Below are 21,171 nucleotides of genomic sequence, written 5' to 3'. Positions count from 1 at the left end.
TCTAAATGTTTTAAAATTTTGTTTTTATAAGGTGTCATAAGAATCATTGACCACCTCTGTGGTGTAGGGGTCAACATGATGGTCTCTTACGCAGAGGGCCCTGGTTCGATTCCCTGTCGGGTTGAATTTCCTGGTTGAGGTTTTTCAGGGTTTTCCCTCAACTGTAAGGCAAATGCCAGGAAATTCGGGCCACAACATTCCTGAATATCACCGGCTTCATTCATAACCAAAATCAGTAATATATTTATTTATTGGTTTATTTTACGACGCTGTATCAACATCTAGGTTATTTAGCGTCTGAATGAGATGAAGGTGATAATGCCGGTGAAATGAGTCCGGGGTCCAGCACCGAAAGTTACCCAGCATTTGCTCGTATTGGGTTGAGGGAAAACCCCGGAAAAAACCTCAACCAGGTAACTTGCCCCGACCGGGATTCGAACCCGGGTCACCTGGTTTCGCAGCCAGACGCGCTGACCGTTACTCCACAGGTGTGGACTCAGTAATATATCTACAGACGCCATCTAGTTCACAACAATAGAACCAGTCTCAACAATAGTACACAGGCCTTCGGATTTCACCCAAAAAAAAATTAACTCGCGATATGACCAGAAATGTTAAAGCGAGTATAAATAATAGCAAAAACAAATGAATTATTATTGTTTACGTTCTCTAGAATATTCTATTGAAATGGAAGAATAGAAATATGTCTTAATCTTTTAAATTTAGTTTTAAATAAGCGTATCTTGTTGTCTGCGTTTTCTGAACATTTAATTAAAATTAGGCTGTAGAATTTATTTAAATTTTCCAAGATTTTTTGTTTAACGTGAAATGAGCAGTGTTCATTCTCTGCTGTCTAACACAGATAAAACGGATTGAACACAAAAATTAAACGGTATATCGTCTATTTTTTACGAGTTTAAAAACAATGTACGTGACAAATACCTTCAACTTCCCTGTTCATAACAAGCCAGATAAAGGGGTATTCAGAGCAACACAGCCATTTGTGCACTCCCTGCTGATTACACAGCGTTACACGATCTCGTAATTTATGTATTTTATAATGCTCATTTTCTGGAAAACTATTCAAAATATAGCAAAATGGTATTTGATTTTTTGTTGCTCTTTACTAAAGGAATCATCCACCAGAATTAATGACATAACTTACGGTTCACCCTGTATTACCGATTAATTTCTGTCCTCTGTTCATCTCAAATAAGAACTTTTATCATAGTGAAAAAAATGTTACACACTTTTGCATCGACCCAATAATAGTCATACTATTATTAATAATAAAGACAGTATTGTAAATATTGTACAATTATACAAATTCTAAACCTATAAAGTAGATGAATCTAATCTGTTTATGTACAATTTTACAGTTTTAATGCATCTGGACACAAGGGACTTTTAGAAGTATCACTCTTGCAGAAAATATTGCGACTTCTTATACCTTTCGTAGGAACACGAAGGTTAAAGTTGTTTGTGAAAGATTTTATAGATTATAATAACTTCAAGGACAGTGGATAAATGAAGGGCATCAAGATCTTGGCATCTGCACTATAAACTGTTATATTTTAAATAATCATAATTTTTATAATAACTATTCTTGAAGTCATTGGGCAGAGATGTTCTTTATTTCGTCCTAAGAATCATACAGGATGATGTTGGATGCGTCAAAAGAAATTAAAACTAGTATTAGTTCTAAAATTAATATACATAAGCATGATAATACATAAATACAAATTATATATATTATATATGATATATTTGATCACAGCACTTCTTTACATATAATGGTGTACCTCACATTTCTGTATCCGGTGCCACCATTAACATATTATTACAATAACACATTATTTGCAGTACGCGTCTACACAAATACTCCCAATTACACTATGTACCTTTTTTTTTATTACTTGGTCAATCTTCCCTTCAGTATTTCTCCTACATTTCATTTGCTATTCTCTATTTGATCATTAATCGTAATATATCTAAAATTATATACGCCTTTCAAACCCCCTTTTTCCTCTAACTACTATTCACTAAAAATTTCAATTTCACTTATTCTCTATAAATTATCATATTGAATTATTTGCCCTATTTGTTCTTTGACCTTTTCTCCTATCTTTCTCTTACATTCATTTACTGTTCCAACGTTCAAATGTTAGTACTAATTTTATGCTGTCACTTGTTCATTTCTCTTAACTCTTTTTCACTATTTTCACTCATTCCTATTTGCGCTCACTTTCACTTTCTCACTATTCCACTTACACCTAATCCTTTCACACTCTCACTTCCTATAAATACTTATATTTATCTCACCCCTATACTTCTCTATCATTTACAATTTCCCTTTACTTGCACTTTTTGATCACATCCCCACATTTTTTAAATCATATCTAATACCTTTGCTATGTCCTCAGCTGTCGCAGTTTCTGATCTTTCTTTACTGTTCATCTCTGCTTTATTTCTATCTCTGTCTTTCTTTCTATTTCTTTCTGCTTCTTCTATTCCTCTTTTATTCCCCCCCCCCCCCCGCCCTACGCTTTTACTTTCACATCCTAGATTTCCACTTACACTCGCACCCTTAATCTTTTCACTACTATATATATTATGTAATAACATAGATCTATACGAACATAACGACATGAATTTGTGTTGAACACTGGTAATTTCTAACTAATCAGAATCAGTTCTAGCAGAATTCCATACAATAAAAAATGCATGTTCAGATTTGGATCTTAATAATATGAAATATTATAATTACCAAGAAAATATTTTCCTGCAGCTTATGCATTGCCTTAGTAATTTTCCCTTGTGAACTATTACAACATTGGTAGTAAACAAGGTTGAAGTTCATTAAAAAACGCACAGTGTTCTCAAACCACAAACCTCTTGATTCGTCATACAATTCGTGTTGCAAACATCCGGTCAAACGTGTGTTAGCATTCCTTGCCAAGTCATGATCTCTCTAGCGTAGGCCGTGCTGATTGTTGTCACAGATGCGAGTTGCAGTATAGGCCTATGTTGAACTTCTGTCAAGGGAACAACCTTACACAGCGTTAAATAGAAATCCCCATTGAATGTGTTTACACGGGTGAATACTGCTCTAAATGAAAACGATCTGCAATAATGTAACTACCAATATAAAGTTTAAGGCACAATAAAAAGGTTAAAATTAAAGAAAAAAGTGTAATTGATAAGAATAGGAACGCCATTTCGTGACACTTTACTCGGATAACCTAGAAAATGAAAGAAAAGGGCTCCAGTGAGCCATGGTATGTGCTTAAACCGTTTTACCACAAATTTTATCAAAAGTAATCTCACTAGAGGTTTTGATTTATCTAGAGAAAATCAAAACTCGAGTGGGATTTAATTGCCTATTACACGATTAGAAGAAACTATATAAAGATTAGAAGTAACAAAGTACTCCAATACAATAAAATATTAATTGGCTTACGAAAATAAAACTGTCTTCAAATGTATTATTGAACCATCTCAACATTACGCTAGATGGCAGTAGTGTTTTATGATTATGTTTTCTTGTTATCAGTTGTCCCAACTATGGAATCTTCATTGAACTCTGTGGACGGTTACTAGTCAAGAAGGCTTTGTTGATTGTTTCATTTTTATTAAACCATTTGCATTCCACTTCAATCATCCGGATCCCAGTAATCAACGTCACTTGACAGATGATTTTCAATAAATCTTACTAGCCTATTAAACAATCTCTGATACGTGACTATCCATAATATCATATAGCAGAAACTATAACAAACATAACGTAAATAATATAAACAAGTGTTAGAAAAGTTTTAATTAGGGATGGTTATATAAACAAGAAACGTTTTAATTGACGATGATGAAATAAAAAAATAAATATGAATAATTTTAAAAGAAACAATTATTGAAAGTACAATTTTCAAATTTGAATGTTTTAATGGTTGGTGGTTCAGTTGATGTTATATTGGACGTGTGCGTAAAAGAAGTGAACTCGTTGATGTACATGGTGTATCCCTCAACTTATTCAGACTTTCCGAATGGTGCTCTTCATATATGACCAGTGATCTTTATTAATTCTTGTTCTTGAATGCCAATGCGAATCATATTTTAAAAACTACTGTGCATCGACTGGAGTGGTTTGTAATTTTCTGTTTTTTGACGTCCAGACCAGTGCAGTTTGAAATGTTGGCAAACAAAGAAACAAATGCTAGGGTAGTGATAAAAATAAACAAATGCTAGGGACGCGATAAAATTAAACAAATGCTAGGGACGCAATAAAATTGTGCGATAAGCAGCCATGATTGGTTGAAAGACGCTCTTTCGTACCGTTTTATTGGTCAAAAGTAGTGTGACGTAGTAAAAGTGTAATAGTCCACATCAAATGCTAATTTTTACTCAATGTGTAGTGTTTTTGATCCAGGTAAAATACTAGCCTTTTACTTAAAAAAAAAAAAAACTTTTTGCGAGTGTTTTCGTATAAAACTAATAATTGCCCCGACCAACAATATGATACAAATTGAGTAAAATGTAATATTATTATCGCTAAGTTCGCTGTAGCTGTTCGCTTTCATTTTCTAGGTTAAAAGAAGGAACCTAGATTCCGAAGTTACCGTTGAATAAACATTATGTAATATACATATTTGTGTATGCCGTGTTCAATTTTGAATGGGAACTTCCGGCAATATGTTGTTGTTGTTATCTAATGCTGGGCTTTGGCAACGAAGCCATTAGCGTTCTTGCTCTCCAATATTTCTCTGTGGTGGATCCATCAGGTAGAACTTCACAGGTTATGAGATGATCTTCAGTCATTTCTTCTTCTTTGTTGCATAGAGGGCAATTTGGATTTGTGTAAATTCCTATTTTATTCAAGTGTTTGGCCAAATAATCGTGTTCTGTAAGCAGTCTGAATTTTGCTACTGCAGATTTACGTGGGATTTCTGGAATAATTTCTGTTTTTTTTTTATTAAAATGGTCCATTTTTTATCTTTGGCTTTGGTACATAGTGCTTGGTTTTGCTTGATTTTATATTTATTTTTAATTAGTGTTTTGATGGATGTTAAAAGTAGGCTTGTATTTGTATTCTGAATTAAATTGGATCCTTTTTTGGCAAGAAAGTCAGCAGTTTCATTTCCAGCAATTCCGCAATGTGCAGGTGTCCATTGCAATTGAATTCTTTTCTGTAGTTTTTGAAGTTGTTGGATCATTTTGTGACATTCTTTAATTTGGATTGACATCATTTTATATGAATTTATTGCATATAATGCTGCTTTAGAATCAGAGAGAATGACAGCACTTTGAAATTTATCTATTCTGTATAGTAGGTGCTTGAGTGAGATATGAATAGCCATTATTTCCGCATCAAAATTTGTTGTATGATGTCCTGCTGGTTGATAAAGTGAGAATAACGCACATGTAATTCCTGATCCTGAGTTGTTATCGATAGTAGACCCATCTGTGTAGATATGTAACCATTCTTCTGGTGGGTATCTATCCGGCAATATTATTTTTACGTTCACGATGTCATAGGTTTGTTTGCCGAGTCTAAACACAGACAGTCGATTTTATTGCTTTACGAGGGTGTGTTAAATAATAACGAGACTGTTTTTTTTTCTGAGATTATACCTTCTTCTATTGATATTCAATTACATACTTTCAAAATAATCCCCTTCTGATGTGATACACTTATTCCAGCGTTCTATCCACTTTTCACTGAAGCCCTTGTTTGACAGTCTGTTTAATATACCCGAAATTGCACTGTTAAGTTCATTATCTGTTTGAAAATGGCGTCCACGAAGCACTTTTTTCACTTGTGGGAACAGATGAAAGTCGCACGGTGGAATATGGTGTAGGTGGCATGACTTTACTGATAGATAGATAGATAGATAGATAGATAGATAGATAGATAGATAGATAGATAGATAGATAGATAGATAGATAGATAGATAGATAGATAGATAGGTAGGTAGGTAGGTAGGTAGGTAGGTAGGTAGGTAGGTAGGTAGATACGTAGATAGGTAGGTAGGTAGATACGTAGATAGGTAGGTAGGTAGATACGTAGATAGGTAGGTAGGTAGATACGTAGATACGTAGATAGGTAGGTAGGTAGATACGTAGATACGTAGGTAGATACGTAGATACGTAGGTAGATACATAGATAGGTAGGTAGGTAGATACATAGATACGTAGATAGGTAGGTAGGTAGATACATAGATACGTAGATAGGTAGGTAGGTAGATACATAGATACGTAGATAGGTAGGTAGGTAGATACATAGATACGTAGATAGGTAGGTAGATACGTAGATACGTAGATAGGTAGATACGTAGATACGTAGATAGGTAGGTAGGTAGATATGTAGATACGTACATAGGTAGGTAGGTAGATATGTAGATACGTACATAGGTAGGTAGGTAGATACGTAGATACGTAGATAGGTACATAGATACGTAGATAGGTAGGTAGATACATAGATACGTAGATAGGTAGGTAGGTAAGTAGATACATAGATAGGTAGATAGGTAGATGGATGGATAGTTTATTTTGCAAAAATGGTGTCTTGTGTACCAGGGGCTCGATGGACAGGGGCATTGTCCTGGTGCAGAATCCATCCATCATGTACAAGTTCAGATCTCTTCTCGGCCAATATATTAAGTCAACTATCATACAGACGAGGACAAATTATTAAACTAAAACATAATATAATTCGTCATATTAACTATCAGTTTAATTCACAGAGTCTCTATTGTTGTAAATATGATTGTTTACATCTTTTGGTATATTTTTTTCCAATGGTTAAGTATTTTTTTCTGGCTATGTTGGTACTACTGGTGTTTTAATTATATACTGCAGAAGATATTCTCCCATGGCCTGCAAGAAGACCGGACATGAACGAAATTGATCTATACTGAAGAAGAAAGTGAACAAAAAGAGGCTTACAACAAAACATGGACTCATTGAAGCACTGTCTGATATCTGGCTAAATGATGCTGATATTCAAAGAAAGTGTCAAACTTTGGTTTCCAGCATCCCTGACAGAATCAACGTGTTAATAAAGAATAAGGGAATGTTCACAAAATATTAGTAACCTCCAGACTCAATTTTCTGTTCATTATCTGTGCAAAATACATTTTTGTTCATTATTTCTGCCGATAAATGCAGCTCCGTTGCACATACAATTAATTTAGTCTAATAATTTGTCCACATCTGTACAAGGAGCGCACTCAATTTAGTGACTTGGTGGCCGGGATTCCACAGCATATGCACTGTTGGGCGAAGAATCTACGTAAAGATATGCCAACATATAATATGTCGAATATGGAGTAAGGCCATAAATGGAAAAAACACTAGAGGAGAGGGATTCGATCCGGTGCTGTGGATTGAACTTCGGCGTAGGTCAGTGGTTAGAACGCTTGATACGTAGAACCAGGGATCCAGGTTCAATCCCCGACACCGGAACGATTTTTTTCTCTTCTAATAATCGCTGAAATCTATATTTTGATACGAATTCCCTACCTCTAGCTATAATACTCTGAGATAAGTACACATTACAGCAACTGTAATTGTGAGAATCATTGCAAAGTTCGTGGTTTCAGTTGCGTTGATATTTTTTAAGAGTACTCGGGAGTAAGAGCTCTGACTGACGCAGCCAGGTCCACCGCGCTATTGGCCAACTCGTACGCGAAAAGCAATTTAAAATTGCCAACAATGCCCTAATTGATTTACCAACACCATCTAATATTAGAGAGTCCACACCTGTGGAGTAACGGTCAGCGCGTCTGACCGCGAAACCAGGTGGCCCGGGTTCGAATCCCGGTCAGGGCAAGTTACCTGGTTGAGGTTTTTTTTCTGGGGTTTTCCCTCAACCCAATACGAGCAAATGCTGGGTAACTTTCGGTGCTGGACCCCGGACTCATTTCACCGGCATTATCACCTTCATTTCATTCAGACGCTAAATAACCTAGATGTTGATACAGCGTCGTAAAATAACCCAATATATCTTATATCTAATATTAGAACATGATGAAATATTGGTTCATTATTAGAATTATGTTTAGTAACACAAACCGCTACAGGACATATTTCTGTAAAATATGCTCGTGTATCAACATCTATTCCTACAGTAAATATATGATGTGCTCATACTACAATGACGATCTGGACTCAATCTGGACATGAACACGGAAATTCTGACTTAAACTAAATCCAGAAAAATCACAGTCAATCATTGTGGGCCATTCACGTTTGTTAAGCACTATTACCGTACCAAATTTGTCCCCGATTAAAATACACGGCACCGAAATTCCGTTCAGTGAATCAGTAAAGAATCTAGGTATTTATATGGATAAAAGTTTAAATTGGAACATTCAAGTTGCAGAAACCTGCAAAAAGGTATTCTCATTAATCCACTCGTTTAGACGATTGAAGAATTTTCTACCCTTTTCCATGAAAAAAAAAAATGCTAGTACAAACACTCGTGATGCCCCACTTCGATTACTGTGATATTCTGCTTACTGACCTAAGCGTTACTTCGGCGCAGAGACTACAACGTGTTCATAATATGTGCGTCCGTTTCGTCTGCAATATTCGCCGGGCTGATCACATAACACCATCCCTCGAAATGTTGTCCTGGCTCCGTCTAGAAGATAGTAGGAAAATCCACTGTCTTTCCCTTCTCTTTCACATATTGCATTTCTCCACTCCTGTCTATCTTGCGTCTCGTTTTCAAAATTTATCCACCCATCATAACCTAGACACACGATCACAACACTCCTCAATATTATCCATTCCCTCCCACCGAACATCCTCATATTCATCTTCTTTCACTGTGGCTGTTCCTCGGCTTTGGAATTCCCTACCGAGTAATGTCAGGGACTGTCAGACATCAAACCAATTTAAGAATAGGCTAACGAGATATTTTGCTAACAATTATTGTCAACAATAATAGCTGTTTCAGGTTTCTCAATGTTTAATGGTTATATATATATCACAGATAAATATCTAAATTATCTCATTATTATTATTATTATTATTATTACTATTATTATTATTATTACTATTATTATTATTATTACCCTACTAATATTATTATTATTATTATTATTATTATTATCATTATTATCATTATTATTATAACTATTTCTTACCAGTGTTTATTATTGTCACACTAACATTAGTTATCCAATTTTCATTATTTACTTTCATGTTGTTTTATGATCTAGATATTAATGTAATAACTATGTAAGCAAATGTATTTAATTAGAATTAGAGTCTGCTGGGCGGAAGAGAAGGCCTACTGGCCTTAGCTCTGCCAGATTAAATAAATAAATAAATTATTATTATTATTATTATTATTATTATTATTATTATTATTATTATTATTATTATTACAAATCCTAGTAAACCAATTGCTAATATAGCAAAGATTATTCCTAGGTTTCCAAAAGCTTACTTTTTACCTCTTTCATTACAAATGAAATAAGTGGGAGATGAAGAGTGTTGGTGGAATGATGGAGGAAAACGGGAGTACCCCGAGAAAAAACCCTCTGCGTTGTCCACCAGAAATTCCATCATGATCTGGCCGGGATCTAACCCGGTCCGCCTAGGAAAACCAACGCGCTAGCATTTGAGCCACAGACGGGGCGTCCATAGTGACAGTCAACGCCCCAAAACAAAGGAATCTAGCTGTGAACCAGAAGATATCACGCTGTCCTATTCATCACGGAGGATGCCTCACGGGCATGTCCGTGCCAACGCCGCATTGTAAACACGGCCCGGTCAGAGAAGGGGAACTCCCATCACAAGCCTGTGGTCTGCTCGACTCGAGCCGAGAACCTGTCCAGTCAGTCTTGTGTGGAACTCGTCCGCGGCGTCATGTTGTTGATATCAGCGCTGTTGCTAGGCCTACTGCTCCTGGTGCCTGCAGGTGCTCGTGAAGCCTCCATAGAGTGAGTACACACGGAGATTTGTGTTCAAAGTGGGCCGGTATGAAATCTGGGAAACAAACAGGCACTTAGTTAATAAGGATAAAATGTGAATTTAATGTAACTTTGTACCGTGTATTTTTCTGGCTATAGGACATGGGAATTTAACATTGCCAAAAGAAACTATGTGTAAAGACAATGAAGAAATAACTTAATCAATGGGCCATATTTAAAAATTACCAAGCTTTGATAATAATTTGTAAAACAACAGAACATCAAACTTTCACTTTGTAACTATCAACGAGTTATACTGGTGGCAGACTACAGTACTAATCGCGATTAGCACTTTTCGCGATCAGGCCCGATCGCCATTACCGAAAATGTGGTGAGACACTATGTCCCGTCTGGTCAACAGCTGAATTACCATAGAGGAAAGAATTTTCTCTTTGTACATACGTATATGTTTGTTCATTTTCCCCCCCTTTTTTTGTTGTTTCTTGCAGCTTGATATGGGAATTTATTTGTTAAAATTGTTATATGCTTTACAATGTAAACTGATACAATTTATATTATTTTGAAAAGAGATTTTATAACCTCTAAAATTTATATCCTGCCAAAAATTTATATTATTTTGTAATAAAACATTTTTAAAATCAACCTTAACCTCAACGATAGCGTCGTAATAGAGACTGAAATTCTCTCTCTCTCTCTCTCTCTCTCTCTCTCTATATATATATATATATATATATATATATATATATATATATATATATATATGCGTGTGTGTGTGTGTGTGAGAATAATTCGTCTGCCATTTGTTAATATATTTCTTTTTACTTTTCTCACATCTGCATTAAATTTCTCCACTACGTCTACTAGTAGCCAAATTCATTTTCTAGCCATTCATTTTCGTTTCTATTTCATATAATACAATGGAAGGGGTAACAAAATTTCACAGCAGAAGCTATCACGACTTCCTAAATAATATAAATCAAGGTGATTCGAAACCAAAGATTACTAAAATGTTACTTTCGTCCACTGGGCCGTGCCTCAGCGCTATTATCTTGTTCTGGAAACAGGATTTAGCTCCTGATCGCGATCGGGACGGTGACACATTACAAACCCGATCGCGATTAGGTCGATAATCGCGATTAGTGACTGTAGTCTGTCACCAGTATTAGGGTACGTACACGTTGGAGCGACGATAAACGATAAAAGAAGCAGCGATGCTATATCAGAGAGAATTGAAGCATGCATTGTCATTGAGGTGTGCATATTGGAGTAACGATAAAAGCGGCGAAAAAGAAAAATTCCATTTCCTTCGCTCTTGTCGTTCATATGATCTCTGATTAAGATAATATTGCGTCTAGCTGCGAAACCAGGTGGCCCGGGTTCGATTCCCGGTTGGGGCAAGTTACCTGGTTGAGGTTTTTTCCGGAGTTTTCCCTCAACTCAATATGAGCAAATGCTGGGTAACTATCGGTGCTGGACCCCGGACTCATTTCATCGGCATTATCACCATCTCATTCAGACGCTAAATAACCTAAGATGTCGGTAAAGCGTCGTAAAATAACCTACTAAAAAAAAGATAATATTAATCTGTATAATGACCGGTGGTTATCAATATATCCGAAAATGTATTTACTTATTATTATTTCGGCATATTAAATTAATTATCATAGATATTGACAAATTGTTCAGTATTTATCCCTAATACGTTATGTGATCACAAGAACCAATCACAACACAGTGAATTTATACTAGCTTTGGGATGAGAAACGGGTTTAATTTTGTACGTAGTTAAGTTATATTAACCTTGAACCTAGCAGCTGATATTTTCCATATATGTATTATCTTCTTTCATTAAGTGGATGCATAGAATATCTTCTACTGATAAATCAAAATGTTCGCTTCCCGCGTCCTAGTTGCTCCGATATGAACACTTGATTCTTTGATAAAACCAAAGCGTCGCTAGATCGTTTCTTTTATCGTTTATCGTCGCTCCAACGTGTACGTACCCATAGAAGAGAGATTCTCGCTTCTAATTCGTTGGTAACTATAAAAATGATGTTCTCTTGTTTTACAAATTGTCAAAGCCTGCTAATAACTGTACATGGTCCAAAGATTGTTATTTCTTCAGTGTTCTTTGTATACAGTGTGGTGACTTGGAACACTCACCATAGAGTTTTCAGTGCTGAAATTTATATTTCATTATATTAGCTCCCCTAATTATTGTAGAAGAAGATGTCATTATAAAGTTTTTCGTAGAAAAAAAAATGCTGTATCCATTTGTTTTATTAACTTGATGTCTTGATTACGAGTGTGTTTGGAATTATTTAAAATCAAAATAAAATAGTTTAGGGTCCAACCAGTTACGATAAAATTGAAAGGGAAAACAAATGACTGTGACATCAATGTGAATTCATTTTTTTTTTTTTTACAGATTAACAATGAAAATGCCAATATTTCATGGTAAATTAGTAAATCACAATAAATGTTCAAATAGACTTCCATTTGCTGCTAAACAGTAACTAAGTTGAATATAAAACTCTCGTGTAACATTATTTGCTAGTTGCAGGTTTGATAGCTTGTTGCATTCTCTACGTGCACTGTTTCCAGCATAATGCCATTTAATAATTTGAGCTTTTTCTTTCATTAAATACATTTTCTCAGATTAATAAATGAACCATAAACAACAATATCTTTGCATTCAATTGTTTCTACTATTCCATGGCCAACTATGATTAGCATGCATTAAAAATGAGTGCAATTTCTGTGGCGCGAGTGTTACTTTTTAGATTTTATCCCCATCCAAAAATTGTTTTTTAATGGTACCGGTATGATTGGTTGCAGAATTTTTTTCTCTACAAAAAACATTAATGACTTTTTCTTCTATAATAATTAGGGGCTCTAATATAAGAAAATATACGAGTAAATTTTAGCATTGAAATCCCTATGGTCCGTGTTTCAAGTCGCCACACTGTATAGGTTTCTTATGGCAATGTTACACCCCTATGTCCTACACCCAGAAAAACACACGGTATGAGGTTACCATTCATCTGAAATAGTTTATTTTGTTTAGATTACATTTAATTACATATTATGACGGAAGCTCCACAGAGGTAATTTTATATAAATTGTAAGGGATCAACAACTTCTACTTAATTCGGGATGGACATGATATTCACATCTTGTTGACTCGTGAGACACGTGTGAAATCAGCGGCTACTGTATGTGTGTCAAATTGAATTTGACTGCATAATCTGTCCAACACGCGAAAGGAAGGAAGCTGTGGTTCTTGTGAGTTTCTGATACGTCAACTGTGTCCTTTAAATAAAAATAATAAGTAGAGTATAATGTTTGGTCACATTGAACTACAAATTTAATGTACACACACCTATGCTCTCCACTGTTTTGTGCAACGAACGATGCAGCTAGGACCCAACTACTGACTGATATTGGACATAATTATGTAAACTTGTACTTGCCTTTGAAATTGTACAGTCAGCTTACGAAAGAAACTAGTGTATTCATCTGCAAAACACTGTTTTAGAAAATCGTATTTTGCTTATATTACTTATAAGAAAAAACATACATGATTGTTTATAATTTTTAAAAAGAAATAGGCCTATATAGTAACTTATAATTGTAATGAAAATAGTATTACAAGACTTTCGGAACAATAAAAACTACAACTTTTGTTCAAACATGGAAAACAATAAATCTTACAAATATGATATTCAGCAGCCATTTTTAAATCCATTACAATGAATGTCTGTTATAATTTTAAAATGTTCAAATAAAAATATTTTTCTTCTTTTGGGTAAGCAATGTTTATACTTAGGGAAACTTATTTCATTTTCAGAATAAGTTACTGGTGCATATATAAAAGTGATACAGCGATGTATTTGCATGACCCTCGTCCATAAAAAACATGTAAACCTTTATTAATTGTAATCAGGCGCATACGCAAGGGGAGGGTTACAGGATTTGAACTGCCCCCCCCTCCTTTTTGAACTTAAAAAAAAAAAAAAGAAGAAATATTTAGATTTGAGTATTTTTTTATCCATAATCGTTTTCCCTTCTTTAATTGTTCACTGTTAGAGTAACAAAATCTACATCGCCTAAGACATAGTAGTCCTATTCCTCCTTCAATATATTCATAATGACAGTTTAATTTTTCATCCTTAGTAGGTTCCATGTTCCATTGTTGTCTTTAATTATTACATTTATTTTAATATATTTGGTTGTTTCCATGAATTTTCCTGTTATGTAAAGTGTCTTATACAAATAACTGTTGACTGTCACTTATTTTCAATAGTTTGGATTAATAACAATTAATCTTACAGTTCAAGTGAATATTTTGATTTAGAAATGTCACAGTTGTTTTGAGACTAGAAAAATGAAGGACATTAACTCACCTGTAACATCCGTGACAAAATGTGTGTAAGATCCGTGATTTGGAAGAAACAGCTATAAAATATTTACCGATTATGTTTTTTTGAACTAATTGGATGCTATAGACACTATGAGAATGAATTTTTGCTTGAGGCAGAGAGCCAAGTTTTACACTTTTTGTTAATAAGATGTGAAGTGAGTTCACAAATCTTGTAACATCCGTGACGGAACCTTTTTTTTTTTTCTGCAATAACAATAGATTTCATTCAACAACTTTTTTTCTGTAAAATAATACTGATCTTCTAAATTAATTCTAGTAATAAAAGTTGACGTCCACACCTGTGGAGTAACGGTTAGCACGTCTGGCCGCGAAACCAGGTGGCCCGGGTTCGATTCCCGGTCGGGGGAAGTTACCTGGTTGAGGTTTTTTCTGGGGTTTTCCCTCAACCCAATATGAGCAAATGCTGGGTAACTTTCGGTGCTGGACCCCGGACTCATTTCACCGGCATTATCACCTTCATCTCATTCAGACGCTAAATAACCTAAGATTTTGATAAAGCGTCGTAAAATAACCTACAAAAAATAAAATAAAAGTTGACAAGTCATTTTATTTTCAATATATAGAGTTTGAAAATAGTAAAAATGTAACATTCGTGACAGCTGGAATGGCTGAATATGGTTTAATTTGGAGTAAATTGCCTTTGTGTTTTTTTGATCAAGTAAAGGTTATTAGGCTCATATTTTTCGGATAATTTAACTGGTAGATGATCAGCATGAACAAAATCAATCCAATAATTTAAGAGAGTGCTGAAAACATGTACGTCCGTGAAAATGTCGCAGTCGAGTTTTCATAGCATCACAATGCAATACTTATCCTTTTTATTTCATACTAGCTGAAAGCACCCGGCGTTGCCCGGGTTGTCCTTTTTGCTTCTTTTATTTAATTAAACTGGTTGTTAGACTTCTCGGAAATCTCAGAAACTCAACTATAGACAATCAAAACGAATTGTCTTCAATAAGCTTTCCTCGTCCATAAAGATGAATCTTTACATAGCGTCACTTACATGAATTAATGAACTTCTTAACCAAATGCCTCAAACAAATAACAGATCAGGCAACGAAAGGAAACATTTCATCATTGCCTTACTTTCAAATGTGTTTTAATTTGTATGTATATACGTATACTGTATACATATGTGTTTATTTATTTATTCTGACGTAATTAAGGCCATCAGGCCTTCTCTTCCACATCACCAGAAGTACAAATAAAATAATAAAGAAACCAAACTATAAATAAAGTACCATTACAAATGCTGGTCGCACTGAAATTGCAATTACTTAAAATCGAAAGGGATGTTAGTGGGTACCATAGGAATACGTGAGATAAAAACATCTTCTCGTTTCGTTTTCCAAGTTAATATTGTCACTTCTATTGCTACGTTTTGAATGAGTTTTTTCACACCAATTCTTGTTCCATTGCATGATTTTGGTGGGTCAATATTTCGCAATAGTACTATTGGTGATTCAATATCAAGTATTAAAACAATTATATGGTAGAAATCCTTGCAGTCTCAAAGAATTCAAGAATTCAGTTGAATAAAACACAGCTTGCTCAGTATCTACAACTACATCGAAAAATTCATAATATGGTCCTGGACTGCGTAAATATATTTATTGCATGAATTGCCTAGATTTTAGCCTTCAAGCTGTATCAATAATGTTATTTAATTTCATGTTATAATTTCCATGGCCTCGTGAAAGTCGATGTTGAATACAACATACAATAATAAAAAACAATTGACTATAGAAGATTGCAATTTAATATTAAACATGAATGTTTGATCGTACTTATTTTAATTTTTTTATTGTTTAATTAATTTAACGTCCATTTGCACAATTTTAATGTAGCCTATGTTTTTCTTCTGGTTATGAAGGTTAAATGTGCAAACTTTGGCACATATCGGTCAAAGCGTGTAGATTTGTATAGAGAATATACATACATACCCACATTCACTTTTATATATTAGATAGAGTTCAGATTGACACCGCTTTACATGACTTTTTTTATTTTCCCTTGTCGTCCTTGGTGGTACTGTGCAGTCCGTGATTTTGAACCTTCTTACACTCGCCAACCCGTGAAAATTAAGGGAACGTTTCGTATATTGATACATTTTCAACGTTCATCTGTTAATATTGTGTTCACATAATGATTCAGTACATACAGTACGTAATCACTACATTTTTGTGTTTCATGCTCTTACGTAGGGCAGTGCAAAGCCTGCCACGGCCTATCTGCGATATAATCTGTATTTTTTTTTTTCGTGCCGTGTATGTAATGTTCCGCAACACGTGGTTCAATATGCTTCTGCTGTCGGAAGTTGTACCATGTTTTGTTACAGATGGCTAGCTACATATTATAGCGAAAGGACAGCTTATATGTGCTTTTAGTTGTAGGCTACTCAAAATATGAACATTATTCATTACAAATAGCTACAAGTGGATTACCACAAGGCAGTGCGACAAAATAAATCAAAATAAATCCGCGAACAGTATAGAAATGAATGAATTAAATAATCAATCAAACAATGAATAAATAAGTAAATTAAATCAATCAATCAAACAATAAATAAATAAAAATAAATGAGCAAGAAAACATTTAAGTTAATAAAGAAACAAACAAACATTTAAGTTGTTGTTTAGTCAAATGACCGAAGACAGGTCTGAACCTCACAAGCGATACCAACAAGGCACCACTTATGAGACAACTAAGCCAGGAGATAATGGGGTAGGGTGGTCAGTTTCTTTACCCCCTCCATTGCATACATCGTCGGTTAGATAACGATTATTTATTTGTATCTTCAGTGCGGCAAAATAAATAACTAAATAAATATTTAAATTAATAAACTAAATTAAACAAAGTGAATAAATACATAAATAAGTAGGGCTAAATGTTGCAATACTTCAGCACAATCTTTAATGTGGCGTGTAAAAATATAATATTGTTTTTGTGTGTTTGTGTTTTTGTGTGTGTTTGTGTTTTTGTGTGTGTTTGTGTTTTTGTGTGGGTTGGTTTTTTTGTGTGGGTTTGTGATTTTGTGTGGGTTTGTGTTTTGTGTGTGGGTTTGTGTTTTGTGTGTGTGTTTGTGTTTTGTGTGTGTGTTTGTGTTTTGTGTGTGTGTTTGTGTTTTGTGTGTGTGTTTGTGTTTTGTGTGTGTTTTCTTTGTGTGTATGTGTGTTGTGATGTGATTGTGGTTTCTGTCTGTGTGTGATTGTGGTTTCTGTCTGTGTGTGATTGTGTTTTGTGTGTGTGTGTTTTTTTTTGTGTTTGGGTGTATGTATTTGTGTAGAGTAATTCGTGCCCCACTTTTAACTTTTGACTTTTAAAATATAAAACGTATTAAAAAATAGCAGGGCGAGTTGAATAATACACGAATATTCGTATTATTTATCATCGTTGATAATTATGGGTTTTGATGAATTCGAACTACATTATATGGAGTTTTATGTACTGATTACGAAAATATGCTTAGTTTTGCCTATCACATCAGAATAATCCACAGATTGTCATTTTCAATTGTTACATAAAAATAACGATTATTTGTATCTTCAGGACATTTCGGTAAATAGCACAAATTTAGAAAGGCAGTGAATGTTTTCTCCTTTTATCTAATGCGCGTGGAGGAATGTAATCCTTGTAGAGTTTCCGTCACCCTTCGTTCCATACCTGAGCGTTAAGTACTCAAAACTATTGTTTGCGAAGTATAGCCTTGAATACATGAGGGACTGTTATTTTCCAGATCATCCAGCTCGCATTTTACCAGAAAACCTGTTTACTGCCAATGTCATACCTGGGTAGTAGGTATTCACAATTTCAACGTGCTTAACCACAATTTTTTTGTACTCCAGCGTTATGAACAGTCTTTATCATTAGTGAAAATCCTTCATAATATGCCAAATTATTGTACACTTGGCTGCAAAAGAAATGCCGATATCGTTTTCCGAGGACTTTAGCAAACGTGACGGGGAAAATTGTTGTGGAAGTCCAAGGTTAGTAGGTTTAATATTGAGCGTTTCTTAACGTACTTCAGTGGAAAAATTCTTCCTCTCATTGCTGTGATTACGTCCTTCCTAATGCCTTCTCATGTACATATCCTGTGTCGCAGATGCATTTCAGGTAATAGCGACTTAGACTCGTGATCCTAGGCTGTTCTAGTAGGTGTGGGTTCTAGCCTCGTTTGGACTAATTGCCTGGTTAAGATTTTTCCGAGGTTTTCCACACTAACATGGCAAGTTCTCTGCCTCATTTCGCTGTGATCAATTCCATCAACACTAGATAATCTCGCAGTTGATACGACATCCTTAAATAACATACTATAGTCGTGACGCTGTTATTCCCGGCGTGACTCCTCCTCTTTGCTTACGTCTTAGGAAGTGAAGGCTCTATAAAGTCTAGGTGGGTAGTATCGTTCGCCATTTTTGTTCTTTCGTTGCCGAACTACCAGACGAAGAATCTATTTGCCGCACCGTTATCATATCGTAGCTCCTATGATAATAAATCAAACGCATTGTAATTGAGCGGAAAATAACGTCCTCGTGTGCTTTCTGCGAACCCAACGAAAGAGCCAAAATGGTGGGCGATTATATTAAGTATTTTTCGAGCCTTAGGATATGCATAAGCGAATCACAAGACGCACACGTTTAAATGTAGCCGACCGACAACGTGATTGGCTGCCGGAAATTAGAGTGACGGGACTATAACATATTTGCTATACAGAATAACTTTCTTTGATAAAATAGAAATTTATCAACAGTAATCTCACTAGAGGTTTTGATTTATCTAGAGAAAATCAAAACTCGAGTGGGATTTAATTGACTATTGCACGATTAGAAGGAAGTATATAAAGATTAGAAGTAACAAAGTACTCCAATACAATAAAATATTAATTGACTTACGAAAATACAACTGTCTTCAAATATATTATTGAACCATCTCAACATTACGCTAGATGGCAGTAGTGTTTTATGATTAGCTGTTTTCTTGTTATCATTTGTGTGAACTATGGAATCTTCATTGAACTCTGTGGACGGTTACTAGTCAAGAAGGCTTTGTTGATTGAGTTTCATTTTTATTAAAACATTTGCATTCCACTTCAGTCATCCGGATCCCAGTAATCAACGTCACTTGACAGACGATTTTCAATAAATCTTAGTATTAAACAATCTCTGATACGTGACTATCCATAATATCATATAGCAGAAGCTATAACAAACATAACCTAAATAATATAAACATGTGTTAGAAAAGTTTTAATTAGGGATGATGAAATAAACAAGAAACATTTTAATTAACGATGATGAAATAAAAAATAAACATGAATAGTTTTAAAAGAAACAATTATTGAAAGTACAATTTTCAAATTTGAATGTTTTAGTGGTTGGTGGTTCAGTTTATGTTATATTGGACGTGTGCGTAAAAGAAGTGAACTCGTTGATGTACATGGTGTATCCGTCAACTTATTCAGGATTTCCGAATGGTGCTCTTAATTTATTTGTAAATAGAATTTCAGGGAAGATGCATAGCTATGACCAGTGATCTTTATTAATTCTTGTTCTTGAATGCCAATGCGAGTCATATTTGAAAGTGCTGTGCATCAACTGGAGTGGTTTGTAATTTTCTGTTTTTGACGTCCATACCAGTGCAGTTTGAAATGTTGGCAAACAAAGGAACAAATGCTAGGGTAGTGATAAAAATAAACAAATGCTAGGGACGCGATAAAATTAAACAAATGCTAGGGACGCGATAAAATTGTGCGATAAGCAGCCATGATTGGTTGAAAGACGTCCTTTCGTACCGTTTTATTGGTTAAAAGTAGTGTGACGTAGTAAAAGTGTAATAGTCAGACTAAAAGCAGCGTTAGAATTAATACTTGTTTTTAATCTACAGGATCTACAGTTTTTTTTTAAGTTTCTCGTATTTGCTCTTGTTATGTCTTTTTTATTATTCATTTAGGGTAGAAACTAGATATAGTAAATAAAAAAAAACAATCTATAGTGAAATTGAAACAACACTGGAAGGCGCTAAAGATTTCCATGGCAACAGCCCTTCTCCGTTTGTGGCCTATAAGACTCTACTGCTCCCTCTTTCCTTCACCCACGATCTGTTCAGATGTTGAAGAGAAGAGGGAGCGGCGGAATCTTATTGGCCACAGACGGAGGAGAAGGGATGTTGTCATGGATTGTATTGTATTGTATTGTATTGTATTGTATTGTATTGTATTGTATTGTATTGTATTGTATTGTATTTATTAACATTCCATGGTATTCATACATGCTTACAGCTAGAATATGGAACAAGTCAAAAAACTTAATACTATTATAAAGTCTTAATTTATAGTCACAGTCTAGATGAAATATATACAGACGAGATTTACAATATAGTCTACTAGTACAACACAAAGTTTTAGTATCAATTTCATGAAGTGTTATTGAATGTCATGAATTCACCTACAGAAAAGAAGGCGTGAGAAATTAGGTACTTCTTTAATTTGGCCCTAAATAATTTTATGTTTTGAGTTTCATTTTTTATATCGATAGGGAGGCTATTAAAAATTTTTACTGCCATATAACGCACTCCTTTTTGATAGCATGATAGACTTGCCGATGGAGTATGAAAGTAATTTTTTTGACACGTATTTATGCTATGAACTGTTGAATTAGTCACAAAGTTTTCACGATTACATACGAGGAAGATTATTAATGAAAATATATACTGACAAGCCATGGGCATTATTTGTAGTTTTTTGAAAATAGTCCTACACGATTCCCTAGATTTGGCACCTACTATTATTCT

At 34.6% G+C, this 21,171-nt stretch overlaps 1 protein-coding gene across 2 annotated transcripts in view; it reads left to right on the top strand.

Annotated features, from left to right (window-relative positions):
* LOC138706688 (G-protein coupled receptor Mth2-like) overlaps nt 1-21,171 on the top strand; it is an 87,949-nt gene that overhangs the window by 24,823 nt on the left and 41,955 nt on the right. Inside the window, exon 1 of one of the 2 annotated variants that reach the window (XM_069836269.1) lies at nt 9,859-9,947. The exons of the other annotated variant lie outside the window; for it this stretch is intronic. Within the exon in view, the coding sequence (XP_069692370.1) occupies nt 9,874-9,947 (74 nt within the window). The 5' untranslated portion in view covers nt 9,859-9,873. Of the gene's footprint in view, nt 1-9,858; nt 9,948-21,171 lie in introns of those variants that run through there. 2 annotated transcript variants of the gene reach the window in all.

The sequence above is a fragment of the Periplaneta americana genome, chromosome 9, assembly GCF_040183065.1.
Source record: "Periplaneta americana isolate PAMFEO1 chromosome 9, P.americana_PAMFEO1_priV1, whole genome shotgun sequence".
NCBI lineage: Eukaryota > Metazoa > Arthropoda > Insecta > Blattodea > Blattidae > Periplaneta > Periplaneta americana.
Note: the sequence above shows the minus strand (reverse complement) of the source record. Positions and strands in the feature narration are given on the sequence as shown.